This window comes from Narcine bancroftii, chromosome 2 (assembly GCF_036971445.1).
Source record: "Narcine bancroftii isolate sNarBan1 chromosome 2, sNarBan1.hap1, whole genome shotgun sequence".
NCBI classification, from domain to species: domain Eukaryota; kingdom Metazoa; phylum Chordata; class Chondrichthyes; order Torpediniformes; family Narcinidae; genus Narcine; species Narcine bancroftii.
The window spans coordinates 286,007,162-286,026,692 of record NC_091470.1 but is presented as its reverse complement, the minus strand read 5'-3'; the positions used below and the strand labels follow the sequence as shown (position 1 = coordinate 286,026,692).

Genomic DNA, 19,531 nt, shown 5'->3' with positions numbered 1-19,531 from the left:
TCATCATTTGATGTACTTAAAGGTAAGTGGATACACATTTGATAGATTAAGGAATTGAGATTGTGGAGAAATAGCTCTGGAAATGAGGTCAGTTGGATTGTTTATGATCATACAATCCATATGATCATGGGGAGAAGGCTGGGAAGTGAAGCTGAGAATGGATCTGCTATTTCTGCCCCTTTGTTTTGTGTTCTAATATTAAATGATGAGCAGACTTGATGCATTTGAACTATTTGTGTCCTTTTGTATCCCAAAAAACAGCAAAAGAGGTAAATTAAGATTTTAATGTTAACTTTTATTAGTTTTAAAACAACCAAGTTGAATGTCATTGTCCTTGCATAAGAAAAAAAAAATTTCTTAAAGGGAGCACAATTTTGAAAAGATTATGAATTTGCCCTGATAGGTTGGTGGTGAAAATGACCAGTCAAAAAATAAAATATTCAGGTGATCAGACATCAAAGAACTGGTTCATAAAAGTAGTCCTGAAGACGCATCTTATTTCCACTGAGTAAAATCAGCCAAGTTCACATTGATAGAAATGGCAGGATTAAGAGAAGGTGTAAATCAGATAAAACATTAGTAGAACGCACAAGAACTAGAGTATTTGCTGTCATCATTAGTGAATATTTCTTATTTTTCTCTCCCTCAAAAATGTGTAATTCATGTTTTTTATGGCATTCTGGACAAAACCAATCCAAACCTCTCCAAGTTTCACTTTTTTTTTTCCATTCTCCCACGACAGATTTCTATTTGACTGTATACTGGTTATTTATCACCACGGTCTTCTGCATCAGTCACCACTACATCCCCCAACACAACACACTAACACACCTGGCTCCATCATCCAAAAGGCCAAGCAATTTTATTCTAATTTCTCTCCAGCAGAATTGAGTACCTTATCACAGAATGGGATACAATATCATAGCATCCCTCTCTGTATTGCTCAGTTCTGTAACAGTTATACTGGGAATATTTGTGAAAAAAAAAATCAATCAGAAATTCATTTTCACCTTTGCTAATTATAGTGAATCTCAGACAATCAAAGTATTATTTGGGAACTTTGTATTGCCATATGCTTAGGTAACCATTTCCAAACAAAATGGCTGTGTCTACAGAAAGAAAAAAAATCATTAGAAAATTGGTTAAAAAAAATGGCTTTTAGAATTTGGTGCAATCTTAACAAATGAAACATTTCAGTCATCTAGTAGTAAATTACTAATGCTAATTCTACAATGGAGGATATTAAAGATAATGTAATATTTAAGTGTTCATGTCAATGGTTCATCCTAAAATGATGAATAGCCTTCTATTTTAAAAAAAAACACCAATAAATGAATCGTCACTGAAACATCATAGCTGAGCGTAACTTGGACTTGCAGGAATTACTAATGAGGTCAGTGACAGTACACCAGAGCACCAGCTCTCTCTAATCTGTATGGTACTCATGAATGGGACATTTTGCTAATCAACAGAGCTGCAAGTAATGAATACAACACATACATCATGAAAACGCACACACACACACACACAAACATACATTTAATGACATGGAAGTGCAAATAAATGAACAACAGAAATAAGACAAAAGTCAAATGTAAAATAAGATAAATTGAAAATAAAGAAAAGCCATAAATAGCAAAGATATGCATATTGATTATCAAGTTGAATTAGATAGAACATAGTATAATTTCTATGTCATTTACATGGTAACATCTCACACTTTCTTTTACTCCATGTATCAAGCCAAAAGCCAACAAAATATTATTAACACAAACACTGTGGATAAAAAACTAAATCAACCAGAATTTGTTTTGCAAGTTTAGAGTCAGGCTTCAATTCTGGATAAAGTCAGATTTTCAAAATTTGTTAGCAGTGGGGAATATAAAGAGTGTAAACTATAATCCAGTTCCATCAGTACACTATTCAGAAGTTACTGAAATAGCTCAGTCCATAAACCAAACTTTAATCTTAGTAAGCAATTTCTTAAAGCTACCTTACTCAGCAGAAATCAGTCTGATACTTTCGTTTTCAGTAGGTGAGGTGGTACGAAGTAAATAGAAGACCTCTGAAGAATCTATAAAATTATTAATATTCTACATATGAGGTTTTACTCACAAACATAACAAAAGTCCCATTTCAAAGTTGTGGTAAATGTGTTCAGAAATAAAAATGATGCTTTCCAGAATAATGTAGTTATTAATAAATGTTATTTAAGTGCCTTATAAAACTAAGATTCTTTTTAGTCAATTCTTTGCTATGTATTTTCCCCACATTTCAACACTCAGAAAATATAGATGTGTAGTTTTAGTCACTTAACTACAGGAAGGATATGAATAAGATGGAAAAACACACAAATGCTGGAGAGACTCAGCAGGTCAAACAGTGCCTTTATGTAGCAAAAGTAAAGATACATCTCCAACGTTTTGGGCTTGAGCCCTTCAATGTGTGGGGGAACATGAGAGATGTCCAAACAAAAGGGGAAAGGGGTGAGGGGGCAGGTGAGGGTGGGAGATGATAGGTGGAGGGGAGGCTAGGTGGAGAAAGAATGGAAGTAGGAACTGGAACGACATTAAAGGTGGGAGAGAGGGGAAAGGCAAGCTGACTAGTGAATGCAGTGAACTCAATGTTCATGCCCTGGGGATAGAGAGGCCCAGACGAAAAATACGCGGGTGGTTAGGGTGGGATAGTGTGAAAGGCCATGGATAGACATGTGAACTTCAGAGCATGACTCAGAATTGAAATGGTTAGCTATGGGGAAGTCGCTTTTGTTGCAGATGGAGAGGAGGTGTTGGGTGAAGCGATCTCCTAATCTGCGACCGGTCTCTCCGATGTAGAGAAGGCCACAGAGGGTGCACCGGATGCAGTAAGAGTTCTTTGGAAGTGCAGATGAAGTGCTGTTTCACCTGAAAGATATGTTTGGGACCTCAGACCGTGGTGAGGGAGGAGGTGTGGGTGCAGGTATTGCATCGCCTACGACCACAGTGGAACGTACCGGGGGGTGAGGGGTGGGGAGGAAAGAGGGCACAAAGGAGTCACGGAGGGAGTGGTCGCTAAGGAAGACTGAGAGGGGAGGAGAAAGAAAAATGTGTCTGGTGGTGGGAAATTCCAGCGGATAATGTGTTGGATGCGAGGATGGTGGGGTGGTAGGTGAGGATGAGAGGGATTCTATGTTTATTGTTTCTAGGGGTGGAGGGGGGTTAGGGCAGATGAGCAGGGAATGGCGGAGATTGCAGGTTAGGGGCCGAGTTAATAGTGGTGGAGGGGAAGCCATGTCTGTGGAATAAAGCAGACATTTCAGAGGCTTTGGACTGGAAGACCTAATTTTGGGAGCAGATGAGGTGGAGACAGAGAAATTGAAAGAAGGGGATGGAGTGCTTGCAGGGGACTGGGTGTGAGGATGTGTAGTCCAGGAAGTTGTGGGAGTTAGAGGGTTTGTAATAAAAGTCAGTGGAGAGTCTGTCTCATAAGGTGGAAAGAGTGCAGAGAAAATTTATTGGGCTGTTGCCTGGAATTCAGGAATTGAGTTACAGGGAAAAGTTAAACAGGTTAGGACTGGAACGTTGAAAAATGAAGAGAGATTTGATATAGGTATTTAAAATTATGAGAGGGATAGACAGAGTAAATGTAGATAGGCTTTTTCCCATTGAGGGCAGGTGAGATACAAACCAGAGGACAAGGGTTAAGGGTGAAAGGCGAAAAATTTAGGAGGAACATGAGGGGGAACTTCTTTACACAGAGAGGAATGGAAGTGTGGAACAAGCTTCCAAATGAAATGGTACATGTGGGCTCAATTTTACACATGTAAGAAAAATTTGGACAGGTACATGAATGAGAGAGAGGTATAGAGAGCTATAGGCTGGGTGCAGGTCAGTGGGATGAGGCAAAAAAAAAAGTTTGGCACAGACTAGAGGGTCCAAGGTGGTGTGCTGTAATTGTTCTATGTGTGTAACTTTCTTTTTACAGAGCCGAATAAACACTGGAAACTTTAGATTACTTCAACTCCAATTATATCAAGAAATGGTAAATGCAGCATTTTGTTAAACTTTTGTAAGTGCAAGACTGTACAAATATAAAGGTTACATTCAGGTCACAGCATGTTCTTTATTAAAAAAAAACTAAATCTAGTATCTAAAGGGAACTTCACCTTAAATTATACACAGGTGTTTGCCCAAATATTTGCTGGGATCAACCTCTACCTGACTGCTTCAGGCTGCACATCCTTCAAACAAACAAACTGGGAAAGAGAATATTTCAATTAATGATAAGCTGTAGCTTCAGACAAAATTCTCAACATTTTTCTGAAAAGGGCACTCATAGGTCATCAGCTGAAATGCTGAAATCATCTAAATTTTTATCTCAATTTTACACATCTGTGATGATAAAAAAAATCCCAATTTAAGAAAATTCACAAGATGCAAATAATTTCATCCGAAGTGTTAATCATGGGATGTAAATTTTAGATTTCTGAGTATGTTATGGCTAATACCAATCAGTATATAGGCACTTCTGATTGAAGTACACTGCAGTGAAATCAGGAGTTAGGTATTTATTAATACTCTTAATTAAAATTATAATTGAGTTCAGAATTGCTGCTAGCCATGCACTGATAAACTACTTGAATGCTGCAAATAATAGTATGTGGATAACTTAATCCAACTAAAAATTGAAGTCACCATTCAATGAAACAAAGATTAAAACTTAAATCAGTTGCATTTCCTTACAAAACAGCTTTACAATTTTGCATATTTTAGAAGGGGATAATACATCATTGATATGGTGCACCATTAAAATAACTTGGGACAGACAACAGGGTCTCACATACAGAGGTTACTGTGAATGAAAATAAGCTTTCTTATTTTTCCCACTTTTCTATTAAAAATTTATAAAATGTGTTTACAGGAGTTGACAAAATCAACTTGTGAATGCTGCTAAGGCGATTCAGTACACAAAGGGTTACATTTCTTTGACATGTCAGTACTCCTTTAGAAAAGGTCACTGCCATTCATCTCTGGTGTACCTCATTATCTTTGGAGGTTAAGGTTGAACCCTGAAATAGTTTTCCACAGTTTTGAGCCCTAATTTTGCTATTACTAATTATGCCAAGGTGGCATTTATTTTTCAAATTCCATATTTTTTACAATTACCTTCAAATTCCAACCTATAGCATTTCATCTCATTAATAAATAATGGTATAACAAAGATTAGCTCGATGTTTTCCATTATCAAGTGAAGCTAATAAACACATGCTAACATACATCGAACACTTTTAAGTAATAAAAAACAATTTGTCAAAACATTAATTATATCCTTCAAGAAGAGATGTACTTTTCATATTGTAAAGGACTCTAGACAAGTTGTCATCTACAAGTGAAATGAAAATAATTTACAAGACAATATTACAACAAAACAACTTTTCATTCAAAATATATTTCATATTAGAAGCTTCAAGTATAACAAAAATGTGACACTGAAGAAAAAATTAATATGAAGCAATACATAATGAATATGTTCCAGTTTAAACTGTCCATTTTGAAAAGAATTGGAGCAAAAGGGCCCACACTGAAGACTAGTCAATGACCCTAAAAATACCAACAAAGAATATATTGCTCTAAAGGCAATTTGGCTCAATTCAAGTACAATAAATTAAATGTAATTTTGTAAATGAAACAAATGATATTCATAATTTTCCTATTCTGGAATGCTTCATTAAATTTGTTGCAGCAAAACATGCCACAGGTTTTTACATACCTTGTAAACCATAATTCATTAAATTTAGTACAATAAGAAAATTGCAATTGTCAATTAAAAATGGATTACATAACTTTTATTGCACAGATTTGTTTTAAATCTCCAAACATGCATCAGTATCTATTTATTGCACAATGAAGGAGGGCTTCAAACCTTCTCACAAGGTATCTCCACACAAAAAAAACTAGAGATGGTTTATTGTTAAAATTATAAAATTTCTTCCAAAGTGCTGCATTAATACAGTTTATAAACCAAATAGGGTCAGTTGCAGGGACTTAACCAGCTATCAGCATGTGCCCAGATGTACACCAGTAGAAATGCAGTGAAGGAAGTAGTCTTCAGTGCTTGCTGGCAAGTTTCTGTTAAAGTTTGAAGATTGACTGATCAAAGTGCTTTTGGACTCAGCAGTACTTTTTCCTCTACTAAGATCAAGATTCTGAACCATCAACATGTATCATCTGTAAAACAAAATATATCCAAAAAAAAATACTCAGATGAACAGTGGTGGTATGAAATATTCTCAGTTATGTAAATAAAATGTCATGAAAAATGGAAAGACTGGAAAATTGTTATGAATCTACAATGAACAAATATTTAAGTTATTAGGATAAGGTCACATTACAATTTTATATAAACCTTTATTTGTGACACTGTACGGTGTTCAAAATATTCTAGCCTTGAATTCCAATCTATGAATGCCTTTTTTTTGTGTTTTCACATTATTGCAATGAAAATTATTTGTCAATAATTGAAATGTTATCATTTAGTTTAAAAAACAGACATATTCAAATGTTCAATATGCTTTAATTGATAGATAAAACTGATGGAGCATAGAGCCCTTCAAAGGTACTGGACGTTGCCCAGGACATCACAGCAAAACTCTGCCCACTACTGAGAACATCAAAAGGGAATCCTGCCGTCGGAGTACAGCAGCAATCATTAAGGATCCACACCACACAGCATCTCGCTGCTGCCATCAGGAAAGAGGTACAGGTGCCACAAGATTCGCACCAGCAGCTTCAGGAACAGCTGCTACTCCCACACCATCAAACTTTTCAATGACAAACTCAGAGATTTATTTAAGGACTCTTACTTGTGCACTTTATTGACTTTCTTTTTTATTCTCTCTGTTTTGCACAGTTTGTTTACATTAGTTATCTGTTTACAGTTCTTTATTTGATTACAGGTACTCCCGGACTTACAACTGTAATTGGAACTGAAGGATCGGTCGTATCTTAAAAGGATGCAAATCGGAATTTGCCTGTGCCCAGAGGACCCCAAAACCCAGCAGCAACAGAAATTCACCAAGACAAATGGTTATTTAAACAAAAGTTTTTTTTAAAAATTATCTTTAAACATAAATACAGGATCAAACTCTAACTTATTGCTATTAACTTACTTAACCTAACTTAACCTTCTTCTAATTCTAAGTGCACGTGTATGTAATGTGTGAGTAAGTTTAGAAAAGTTATTTGATTCATAGTCCAATCTAGCTTCTCATTCCTCTAAGTTCATTGGTTGCAGGCAATTTTTATACTGTGCACAGAATTTATATGAATTTCACCAGGCTTTAGTGCTTGAAAGGTAAATGGTTACCGCTCTAATTCCTTCTAATCAGCCAAGTCAGTGTCTTACCGAAGAAACTTGTCCCATCAGGGTTTTCCAGATGATAACCTCTTTCTTTAAGGTCACCACAGAGTTCCATTTTGCTTCTCTTATTTTAAGTGAAACATTAGGCAGCCAGTTCTCTCCTCTTGTATGGACCACAAGAGCTTTGACGAGGCTGAACTAAGAACTCACAACCTGTCTTCAAATGTTTTTTTTCTGCCAGCTTGTCCTGTTCCAGTCCCAGCTGCTGCTGCTGTTGAACTAAATTCTCTCTCTCTCTCTCTCTCTGAAGCACACACAGAAAAACCTGTTTGAGTCTCTCTGCTTGCAAAACCACATGACCTTCTCAGGACAGCAAACTGCACTCAGTCAGCCTGTGGCTCCGAAACTAATCCTCAGAGTTCTTACATCTGTTACTTTTCAAAACAACAATCCATTACTGAAGTCTCTAGTGCACTCTTCAAAGTTTTTGCAAAGGGACTCAGAGCCGGGCCTGTCTGGCTTGAGCAGAGCTCTAGTATTTTAAATGAGATCTGTTCTGAAATGTTTGTATGTGACCTATACTAAAAACCTGCCACAATTTATCTCCTTTAAAACATATCTATATACAATATAAAATACAACATAATCTGTCACAGAACATGTGGAGTACCGAAGTCTTAAAGTAAACTTTTTAAATAAATTTTTTTTTCAACATAGATTTGACGATGACAACTTAAAGCTTCCTGAATTTGTTGATCAACCTTGGTGAATCTTTCCACATTCTGGTCTATGCTTACCTTGTTAGTCAACATCCCGGAGTTCATAGGCTGGGCACGGCCATCTTGATTCCTGTGCACATGCGCAATCCTTTGGTTGGCGCATGTGCGGTGGGTTCTTGTATTGGAGTTCGGTTGGTGCATGTGCGAGAGTTAAGGGCGCAAATTCAATATCGTTAGACCGCTTAACTCTCATGTATGCACCAACCGAACTCCAATAAGCGAACCCATGGCATATATGCCAACCGAAGACCCTAGGGCACTGAATAATAAGGTTAAGTACTTACATTTTGGCTTTTACATGCTCTAAACCCTGTTATAGTTTGTCAAATACCACATAATCTGTGTAAATGTTATGTTTTTTCTTAATTAAAAAAAAAAATCAGTCATATGTGTAGATGGATGCAAGTTGCATAGATCGCAAGTTGGGGAGTACCTGTACACGCCATGCACAGATTTTTTGTACTACCAATTAATGATAGTTTTGTCAAACCTACAGGAAAAAAAATCTCAGGGTTGTATGTGATATCATGTGTGCATTCTGTCAATAAATATGAAATCTGAGATGCTTTCAACTTTCCCAACAATTGAGAGAATTTGTCATTTTACACCATTAGTAATAAGTGATGAATCACAATGTTTATGATTGTAAATTCCCTGACTCACTGCATCCTGCATGATCATTCAACACATACATGTTTGATAAGAGGTAAGAAATTGTCCATCAGTAGCTCATTGTAAAAATGTATTGGAAAACACTGAAATCTTTTAGTCTACAAATTTCAGCTAAGTTCTCTGTAAGGATTTTACAAGAAAACCTCAAATAACAAAACTATTGGAGGCAAAAATGCTCTATTAGTGACATTTACCAGTGCCAGAGACAAACATAATTTCCAGAAAAGGGCTCAAATGAATATGTAGAATTGATAAAGATTCAAGGTTCATCTGGAAGAATTTAATTTTGGTTGTATTATTTCAGACTAAAAACTGGATAACTGACCACAGTCCTTCAATTCAAGGAGATAAAATAAAATTAAAACCCATTCTGATATGAACATAGCACACAGAGTCTTTCATCTATTTTCCCATATTTGATTCAATAATGAAAAATAGTTTGATAAGTTGCATTAACTAAGCTATCAATTAAGGTCACCTGGAGTATTATTCAGAAATTTATCCTATTTTGGAGAGGTACTTAAAGTGGAACCAAATCAAATCTGTGTTGAGCTGGTTACTTGATATGAATGAAATGGGACTTTACAGTTTTTGTCAGATTTCAGTTTGCTATGTGATCTGATAAAACAATTAGAATTCTGAAACCCTCTGCTTATGCCAGAGCTCTTTCCTTTTCATCCTTAACATGCAAGAAAGTACATGACATGTCCATCTTTCCAAAAGCACTGTTTCAATCTCTTCAAACAGTATTCCATCCTGAAATAACACTGAAATGGTCTCAATCATTGTGCAAATTATATTCCATGATAATGATCTAATTTACACTCATTGTTTTGATCATAGAGAATTCCTAACAAAGGCTTCTCTAACTGAAAACCTTGAAAATTTGCTCCAAATTTCAAAACTCCTGAAAATATGGAATGTAATTTCACCACCAAATGTTCTGGCCCCAATTTAAAAATAATGCCCTTTTGTTCTGGATGCCTCACCAAGTACTTTTTTTCTATATCTGCCCTCTCAAATCCTTTTACAACTTTAAAAATTTCAATAAACTTACTTTTTGCCCTACCAATTTCATACATCTTTGTTATTTAATCCTTTATTTTCTGGTACCATTGCTACGAATAGGTACTTGTGTGATGGCGCACATCTCTATGAGCAAACTGGCCCTGTTTGTACCGCTGCATTGGTGGGGCAGCTGCAGAAGATGGCACCGTCAGGCCTTACTCACTGCCTCGTGGCTTAGGCCACTGCTCGCGCCCAGGCCATGTGATGACGTCACTGCAGCGCAAGGTGGAACTCCCGTTGGCCTTAAAGGAGCGCGCAGGTAATTCAAATAAGCAGTTCTACTGGAAACCCTACCGAGTTTAGTGGTGTAGCAGCCATTACACTATCAACTTTCCGAAGCCCATACAGTACGTTTCCAATTATCCAAAACCCTCAGAACCAAACATGTATTGGTTAAGTGGATTTTTTGGATAACTGAGTATTAGTTTTAAGCAGCCCAGTAGCATAGCAGAATATACACATCAGTCTGAAGTCCCTGCTTAGATTCCTGACACCTTCCCAGCTGTCGCTGAACATGTCTGGGAGCCCAATGTCCCTGCTCCTTCTGACGCCACCTCCACCCCCACTCCCGCATGATCCGATGCTGCTGCATCGACCCTCCCGGTCCAATGAAGCCAGCGTCACCACACATTCCCCGCCCCCCACCTCACCGCTGCCACCACTCGCCCCTCCCCCATCCAACGCTGTAAAAAAATCAGTGTTCCCCCCCCCATCAGATTTGTTCTGACACCATCTCTGGGGAACGCAGAGAACCAAGTACAGTGAATGGTAAGGAAGAAATGGAAAGAGAGAGGGGAGGGAGTTATCTGAAATGAGGACAATCTCTCCATGAGCTGCCTGACGCACCGACTTCCTCCAGTCGCTTGCTGATGTTAGCAAACTGGTGCCATCAGCGCGTCAGAAGCCCACATGAGCATGTCAGGAGAAAATTTTTTTTTCAACTTCTGATGTCATGTTGCCACTTAAATTTTTTTTGGATAACTGAGAATTTTGGTTAATTGGTTTTCAGACAATCGAAAATGTAATTTATACACTTGATAAGATTTTGTGTCCAAAATTGAATGCATTTCTCTACATGAGTCAATTTAAAAAAAAAATTAACTCACTTTTTGATTTAATTTGTCTTAGGTGTAGAAGTCAGCTTATTAACATCTGTTGTTAACTGGTACTTCTATATTTAAACAATTTTCACTGAGTTTGTGTGTTGAATATTTATGAAAAGTATTTGAGCCACTTTTCAATAAAAAAAATACAGCCCATCAAGTTTTATTTTACATCTAATAGACTGATACCCATAAGTCCAACCCCACTGAGCATTGATCTGTTCTTGTACTAAAAGTAAAAGGTAGTTGTGCTAAAAGAACAAACACACAGAGGCTAAGCACCTGCTGCACCAGGAAACTGGCACAAACCCTTGCTCTCTACAGCAATTTAAGACAATTTTGCCATCACACATTTTGGTGTGGGCAGAACAATTAAGCCAGTGGTTGATGTGCAGATTGATGTTAGATGGGCAGAAGCTCGCAGTGCGACACTCAGCCTAAATATGGAGCTCAGGCCTGCATGCTGACTGCACAGGAAGTGCAGGTATTTCTGATGATTCTCAAGGTGCAGTAGTTATCTGTTACCCAGCCAGGGGTGTGTACCGCAGTATCACTGTTCAGCATCAAGATGCGAGGCTTGGTGCTGCAACCTGATTGGCACGAGAGTGCAGGCCATTGCGAGAGCCAGGAGTGGTTGTTCCTCATGTTGCATCTCCTCTCTTTTGATTTTGGATCTTGGCTCTTACTAACCTGGAGATTTTCATGTGGTAACGTCAATGATAATTGGTGGGTGTTGAGCTTGATGTCTAAGAAGAGAGTTGTGTGACCATTCAGGAAAAGGGGAGGCAACATTTTACATCACATCCACTGGATAGTTCTGAGTACTGCATCTCAGCACTGACTAGCTGTTTGATTAAGATTAGTCCACCCAGCACCAACCTTCACAACAAATCCTGCACATTACCTTGCTACTAACTTCACACTGAGCAATTAGATTGCTAACTCCACCAAAGCCCTCAACCAAATTTCTTGCTCAGCAGTTCATGACAAGAGGACAGGAGTTTATGCTCGGTTTCCTGCAGAGTTATCAGAGATGCATCCCAACATATTAAGCTAATATTACATCTTTTGGCACTAATTCTTTTAATGCCTTCATTCCTGAGAATTAATTTTGAATGGTTACCAAGGTAACAATGTTAAACAAAGTCATGATTTGACATTATAAACTTTGACCAATATTTCTAAACTGCAAAATGTAACATGGATCTGCACCTACCATGATACCACCATTTTGTTTTCTTTGGATTTTTATTACATGTCCTTACATAAAATGAATTATCGGGAGGCCGCCTCTGTAACAAAGCAGATAAATTGATATATTAACAATAATTCATTCAGTTCACTAATTTTACACATCAGAACAACTTACCCTCAAGAATTTGGAAAAACCATGTCAAATATGTACCATCATGGCTGCAGAGCAATTTTCCACCTTGGCTGTGTGGCTCTATCTCTATTAATATTATATACCTCTATTTTACTGGCTAGGGAGGCTACAGTTCAAATTTCTGTCGAAGTTAGCTAACCTGAGCCAATTTCAGACAACTAGCTATGCCATACATCAGAATGCAATGGAGATTGAGTAGGGATGGGAAAAGCCATAAATTTCCTCCCACAACTTCACATTTCAGTTTATATTAATTCACAATATACCTCAATGTACACTGCCTCAGTAAAATGAAACCACTGTGAGAACCACTCCAGCAAAAATGAAACAATTATTTTGATTGCTTTTAGTTAAAAAATACTAGATATAAAATAGACATCAACAAATAACTCTTGAAATAAAACAAACAAGATCTTGGTTATCATGCACAAACTTTAAGAACACAGCTTGTGTCAAAATTCATGATCCATTTCTGTTCTTGCATTCATACATCACTAAATGAGGTGAACACTTAATCAGAGCTCCACATTCCTTTTCAAGTTCACACTTTTTGGGAATGCAATTATTTTTTGCATTTACTCATTGATGATTAGCAAAAAAGTAAAGGGAATCACATAGTGGTATATCATATGGTATCTTATATTGAAAGAAACAAAACATGAGAATGTTATTTACATGAATCTTATAAGATATTTTGTTTAACCTGAAACCATGTCATATTTGAAATAATGAATCCAGTTAACACATTCTCCAAACTGCCTACCTCTAGCCCATACAAAATCTTGACACTATCTCACCAAATTAAAAGATGACAACCTAATACAGAGCAATAGCAAAAGTCTCACCAACTTAATTATAAAAATTACTTTCCTTTCTAGTCACTTTGAGGATCAAAGAATGTTGTTGTCTATGACTTGTTCAATCAAATTCGTACTAAAGTTGAGTTTTCCAATGAATATTAAGCAATATTAAACATTGTTAATGTTATTATAAGTTGCTATACATTGTTACAAGCTGTTAAAACGCTGTTAGACGATCAATAGAAGAATGTCGGAACATTTTCTGATTCCTCCATTTCACAGAACAAAAGAAACTAAACAGAACATTTTTATCTCTCAAACAAGTCATGTGACCCTGAGTCCAAGATGTTGCTAGGAGACAGCATAAATATGTTAAACAAACACATAAAGCCACAAATACACTAGCGAGCATGAAATACATTTTAACCCTAACACCACTCAAAAAGGAAATCCAGTACTTATGCCAGACAAATCAAGATTGATCCATGGATAAAACAGAAATATGCATGAGAAACATTGAACCCTCCTTCTCCCTAGCTTTGGAGTCAAGAGTTCATGTTAAATCAATACTAATTCAATCTATCAGCAATTGCTCTATAAGCTTCTGTGCCATAGTAATTCAAGTGCTCTTCTAGACATTTAAATGTTCTGTGAGTCTCTAACTCTACCAGCCAATCAGGCAAATTTATTCCAGATTCCAACCACCATCTGGATTAACAAAAATGTTCTTCCTTCGATTCTGCCTCCTTACCTTAAACCTGTTCCCTCTAGTTTTTGAAACCTCTGCTATCATATGATTTTACCAAGCTTCAAAAAAATACAAACAGTTGATCAAATCTCTCCTCTCAGCTGAAATGCAGCATTCCAGGCATCATTCTGGTGACTCACCTCTTCACCCGTTCAGGTGCAATCACATCATTCCCACAGTGCAGTATTAGAACAGCACACAGGCAGCATTGTTGGCGTAGCTGTTAGCGCAACGCCACTACAGCGCCAGCGATCGGCACTGGGATTCGCAGCCTGCAATGTTTGAAAGGAGTTTGTACATTCTCCCCGTGTCTGTATGGGTTTTCCCCGGGGGCTTGGGTTTCCTCCCACTGTTCCAAACGTACCAGGGGTTGTTGGCTAATTGGGTGTAATTGGGCAGCATGGACTCGTAGGCTGAAATGGTACTGTATGTCTAAATTTTAATTTTTTAAAATATTTTATTGATTTTAATAAAGAGCTTATAATAATAAAATACAATGAATTGATACAAATCATGACTCATAATTAATGAAACAATTGGTATGTCAAAAACAAATGTAAACTGTGAACATATTCATAATTTGCAATCCAGATTATATATTTTTTTTAAATAATAGAAAATGGAAAAGATAGAAAAAAAAAGTATTAGAAAAAGAAAAAAGAAACAAAACAAAAAGAGTGAAAACCAGTGCCCCTCTCTAATAGCATTGGCAGACACTACATATGATTAGCAATAGAAGTAAAAAGGAGGAAAAGAAAAAAAATGAACATAGAAAAGACACAAGCCAGACAATTCAATTACATTGTAAAATTATAAAATAAGAAAGTAAGTCATAAATGACATGGTGTCTGAAATCTTGTATGTGAATTATTAACTGAATAACGAATCTTGCTATGTTCAAACAAGTGAGGCATTCCCTGACTCAATGGTTACCTTTGTCTACAACCTCAGTTGCCCATATAAACTCACTTCAATCAGAAGCCATGGATGACAGCGGAGGTGCACGTGCTGCTCAAGAACTGAAACGCGGCCTTCAGAGTGAACAACAAGGTAACCCAACCTATTGCAAGAGCCAAGCTGACTAAGGCCATCAGGGAAGCAAAGTGCACGCATGCCCAGTGCATTCACAGACACTTCCTGGACAGCAAGGACACACGCATGTGGAAGGGTATCAAAGACATCACTGACTACTATTTGCCTGTGCTGGTGATGCCTCCCTCCCAGATGCATGGAACAACTACGCGTACTTTGAGGTGAAAAACGACATTGCAGCGAAGAAGACTGCCTCTCCTCCAGGTTCTCAGTCTTGCAGAGGCCAACGTGAAGAGAAATTTAAGTAAAGTCAACCTGCAGAAAGGTGCTGGACCAGGTAATATTCCCAGCAGAATGCTCGGGGATGTGCGGCTCAGCTTGTGGATGTTCTCACTGACATCTTTAACATCTCCCTGAAAAGAGCCGTGGTACCAGTGTGGTTCAAAGCCGGTACCAGTGTGGTTCAAAGCCGCCACCATTGTCTCCATGCAGAAGAAGTTGTCTGTGTCCTGCTTCAATGACTTTGCCCTGTCGCATTCACGCCCATCGTCATGAAGTGCTTCGAGAGGCTCATCATGAGGCACATCAAGCTCCTGTTGCCCCCATCACTAGACCCCCTGCAGTTTGCATACAGATCCAACGGCTCTATGGACGATGCCATCGCTACCGTCCTCCATCTAGCCCTCACCCAGCTGGACAAAAAAAGGACTCGAATGCTGTTCATTAACTCTGCTCAGCATTTAACATAATCATACTTCAGTGCCTGAGAAGGAAGTTGAGTCTGCTGCGTCTAAACACCACCCTCTGCAATTAGATTTTCGACTTCCTCAGGCAATCTAGATCAGTAATAGCATCTCCAAGACCATCACACTGAGGACAGGAGCCCCCTAGGGCTGCTGTTCACTCTGCTGACCCATGACTGTGCAGTTAAACACAGTGCGAACCACATCATTAAGTTCAATGATGACACAACCAAGGGCCTGATCAGTAAGAATGATGAGTCAGCATACAGAGATGAGGTGCAGTCGCTAACAGACCAGTGCACAGCCAACAACCTGTGGCTGAATGTTAAAAAAAAGAAAAGAGGTGGCTGTCGACTTCAAAAGGGCCTGGGGGAACCATGGTCCACTGACCATTGATGATTCTGCCATTGAGGTCGTCAAGAGTATCAAGTTCCTTGGAGTGCACTTGGTAGAGAACCTCACATGGTCCCTCAACAAGCTCCATAGCCAAGAAAGCCCAGCAGCACCTCTACTTCTTGCAAAGGCTGAGGAAAGTTCATCTCCCACCCTCCATCCTCATTATGTTCTACAGAAGATGTATTCAGAGCATCCTGTGCAATTGCATCACTGCCTGATTTAGAATCTATACCTCCTCGGACCGCAAAACCCTGCAGAGGATAGTGAAATCAGATGAAAAGACCATTGAGGGCTCTCTTTCTACCATGAATAATATTTACAGCACTCAATGCAGGCAAAAAGCAATAAACGCTGTGAAGACTCCACAGATCCCTCAAGTAAACTGTTCCCCTTTCTGCCAGCTGGTAGGAGGTACTGCAGCACTCAGGCCCTTACGTCCAGATTGAGTAACAGCTTCTCCCCCCCCCAAGCCATTAGACTCCTGAGCTCTCAGAACATTTTGGGATAGGGTACCACGGTCTGTTACTTTCTAAGTCTTAATATTTTAATGTGTTTAACTTCTATTCTATCTTATATTTATGTAAATATGCTCTGTGGTCCTAGAGAAACACTATCTCATCTTTACCGTGCAAGCATGGTAGAAACAATAAATAAAGGTGACTTGAATTGAAATTCTATTAAAATGAATATCTTACCTAAATTTTTATATCTTTTTCAATCTGTTCCAATTTTTGTAACTAAATTTTGTTTTTACTTGCTAGACTCAGCAATATTGCCTTACATATGGAAGAGTAAGCACTCTCACCTTAATAAAGTTCTATAGAGATCAAAGAAAGATGGTGGTATGGTTCTGCCCAACTTTAGATTTTATTATTGTGCAGTCAATATACAATGTCTTACGTTTTGATCTTTTTACAATGACAATCACAATCATTCTTACTGCCCATTGTGGGTATCAATGGAGCTGAAATCCACCCCCCCAAATTTTTCCAACATAGTGCTTTTTGACTCTTCACTTCCACTTTCAACAAAATTAATAGATAATCCCATTGTTAAACATTCTGAGAGAATTTGGTCAGAGTTCAGAAAACATTTTGTATTTCACAATTTCTCTCTTTCAAGTCCTACTGTATCTATCATCTTTTTCAACCTTCTTTGCATGATGCTAGTTTTCAGAAATGGTTTTGTAAGGGTATTCAAAGTTTTAAGAATCTGTTCATTGATAGAAACTTTGCATCATTTGAGCATATTGCTGCCAAATTTAACCTATATGTCTACATTTAAAATTTTAAAATTTAACTTTGGCTGTGGTCTAATCAATGTCTAAATTTAATTTTTTTCTTTTTCTTTTTAAAATATTTTTATTGAAAATAACGTAACAATCCATATACAAGTCTAGCAAGGCAAAATAATAAAATATACATAACAAAATTAAAGTCACACAATATGGCAAATTTTAAATTCCATCCCTTATTATTAGAATTATTATAGTTATAAATCAGTTAAATACTATCATAACAAATCAAATTATACTGTAGTGGCCCATGCAGAGAGACACAAACCGGCCCGCAAAATGGCCGGCGCGGACCTGGAGGTCCCAGGTGACCTCCGCACGCGGGAAGACGGAGAACTCTTGCGGGAACGCCAGCCAACCTGAGGCCGATCCTTTTATGACGCAGGCACCTAACATTAAAGCCATGGGCCCATGTAAGCTGCCGGTGCGAAAAAGCAGTCTTTGATTTTGACTCCGTGTGTGTGTGTGTGTGTGTGTGTGTGTGTGTGTGTGTGTGTGTGTGTGTGTGTGTGTGTGTGTCTTCCTTTTACACTTGTCATAGCGTCTATGCTACAATACCTTAATAAAATCTTATAAGAAAGAAATTTTATCGAGGATAATCATAATTAAACCACATCAATCCACTAATCTAAAATAAAAAATTCCTAAAATTTATATTAATCTAACCCTTCCCTCTAATCAAGGTTACAAAAGAAATACAAAAATGGATCAAATCACGACTTCCAGAAGACATCTAAAACTGCCATTTATGATAGGATTCTATAAATGGGTCCCATACCTTTTCAAACTGTAACATTTTATCTTTCATATTGTACCTAATTTTCTCTAATCTTAACATATGTCATTACACCATGTAACCATTGTGCATGAGTCAGTGCGAGTTTATCCTTCCATTTCATTAAAATTGCTCGACAGATTACCAATGTGCTAAAAGCTAAAAATTTCTCAAGATGGTGATAAAAATTTATTACATTTTTTTTTAATTTAAATTTTTTAAATTTAGACATACAGCATGGTAACAGGCTATTTCTGCATGTGTCTCTGCGGCCCAATTTACACCCCATTAAACTAAACCCCTGGTATTTTTTTTGAAAGGTGGGAGGAAACCAGAGCCCCCATAAAAAATCCAAGCAGACACTGGGAGAACGTACAAACTCCTTACAGACAGCACAGGATTTGAACCCAGGTCCACTCTTGATCACTAGCCTTGAAAAGGCATTGCACTAACTGCTACACCAATCATGCCGCCCATCTAACCCCATGCTCTTATATACTGTGCCGTGGCTAAAGGAGGCAAGTATCCTGTATGCCTTTTTTAACCACTTTATCTACTTTAGGGATGCTTAGACTGAAATGAAATCTTGCCACCAAGTTGAAGTTGATCATCATTTGAATATGCGTTTACAACCAAATGAAACAGTGTTTCTCCAGAACATGGTGCGCCCACATGCACAAAGCACATCAAAATCACATATATACATAAAATATAAAATAAATATATACAAATATTTTGGAATAATTTACTCATTTCATTTATAAAAAGAGATCCAAGGCTACAGGATATTATTCATCAATCTCATTCCCTACAGAAAGAAGTTATTTCCCAGACTGGCAATCCTGATTTTGATGCTCCTGTACCTTATGCTTCCTGATGGTAGTGGGTCAAAGATCCTGTGGGATGGATGATAAGGATCCTCAATAATTCCTTGAGCTCTATGTAAGCAATGCTCCTGGTGAATATCGTCAACATTGGAAAAGGAAATCCCATTGATCTTGGCCATTTTAATGACTCTTGGTCCGATGCTTTGAAGCTAATGTACCACAAAATGGTGCAACCAGAAAGGACATTCTCAAATGCTCTCCTGTAAAATGCTGTCAAGATGGGGGCTAATTGCTTCCACTTCCATTTTCCCCAAGTAAATCTCCACAGAAATTGAAATGCACAAACCATATCTTCTGCCTTCTCCCCTCCCTCCAAGTAAAAAATTGTCTCTCCCCTCCAGAGATGGAACTGATCCCAGCAAAGACACTGCATCAATGGCATCTTTCTCTCATTCAATCTTCTCATTCAATATTTGCACCCCTATTTCTCAACAAATGAAAAATGTCTCTCCTTTGCCCAGAAGGAACTGAGAAATGACTGCCACCAAATCCACCCGAATATTTTTTGG

At 37.8% G+C, this 19,531-nt stretch overlaps 1 protein-coding gene across 6 annotated transcripts in view; it reads right to left on the bottom strand.

Moving 5' to 3' along the window:
• Positions 1-4,081: 4,081 nt before the first annotated feature.
• The window catches only part of LOC138755364 (ubiquitin-conjugating enzyme E2 W), an 84,850-nt gene continuing 69,400 nt past the window's right edge, over positions 4,082-19,531 (bottom strand). For 4 of the 6 annotated variants that reach the window (XM_069921203.1, XM_069921204.1, XM_069921201.1 and 1 more), the window contains 2 exons: positions 12,177-12,252; positions 10,603-11,706 (listed from right to left, as the gene is read on the bottom strand). In XM_069921203.1, the coding sequence (XP_069777304.1) occupies positions 11,411-11,706; positions 12,177-12,252 (372 nt within the window). In that variant the 3' untranslated portion in view covers positions 10,603-11,410. Of the gene's footprint in view, positions 6,207-10,602; positions 11,707-12,176; positions 12,253-19,531 lie in introns of those variants that run through there. The other 2 variants (XM_069921205.1, XM_069921200.1) reach the window with 2 other exon arrangements.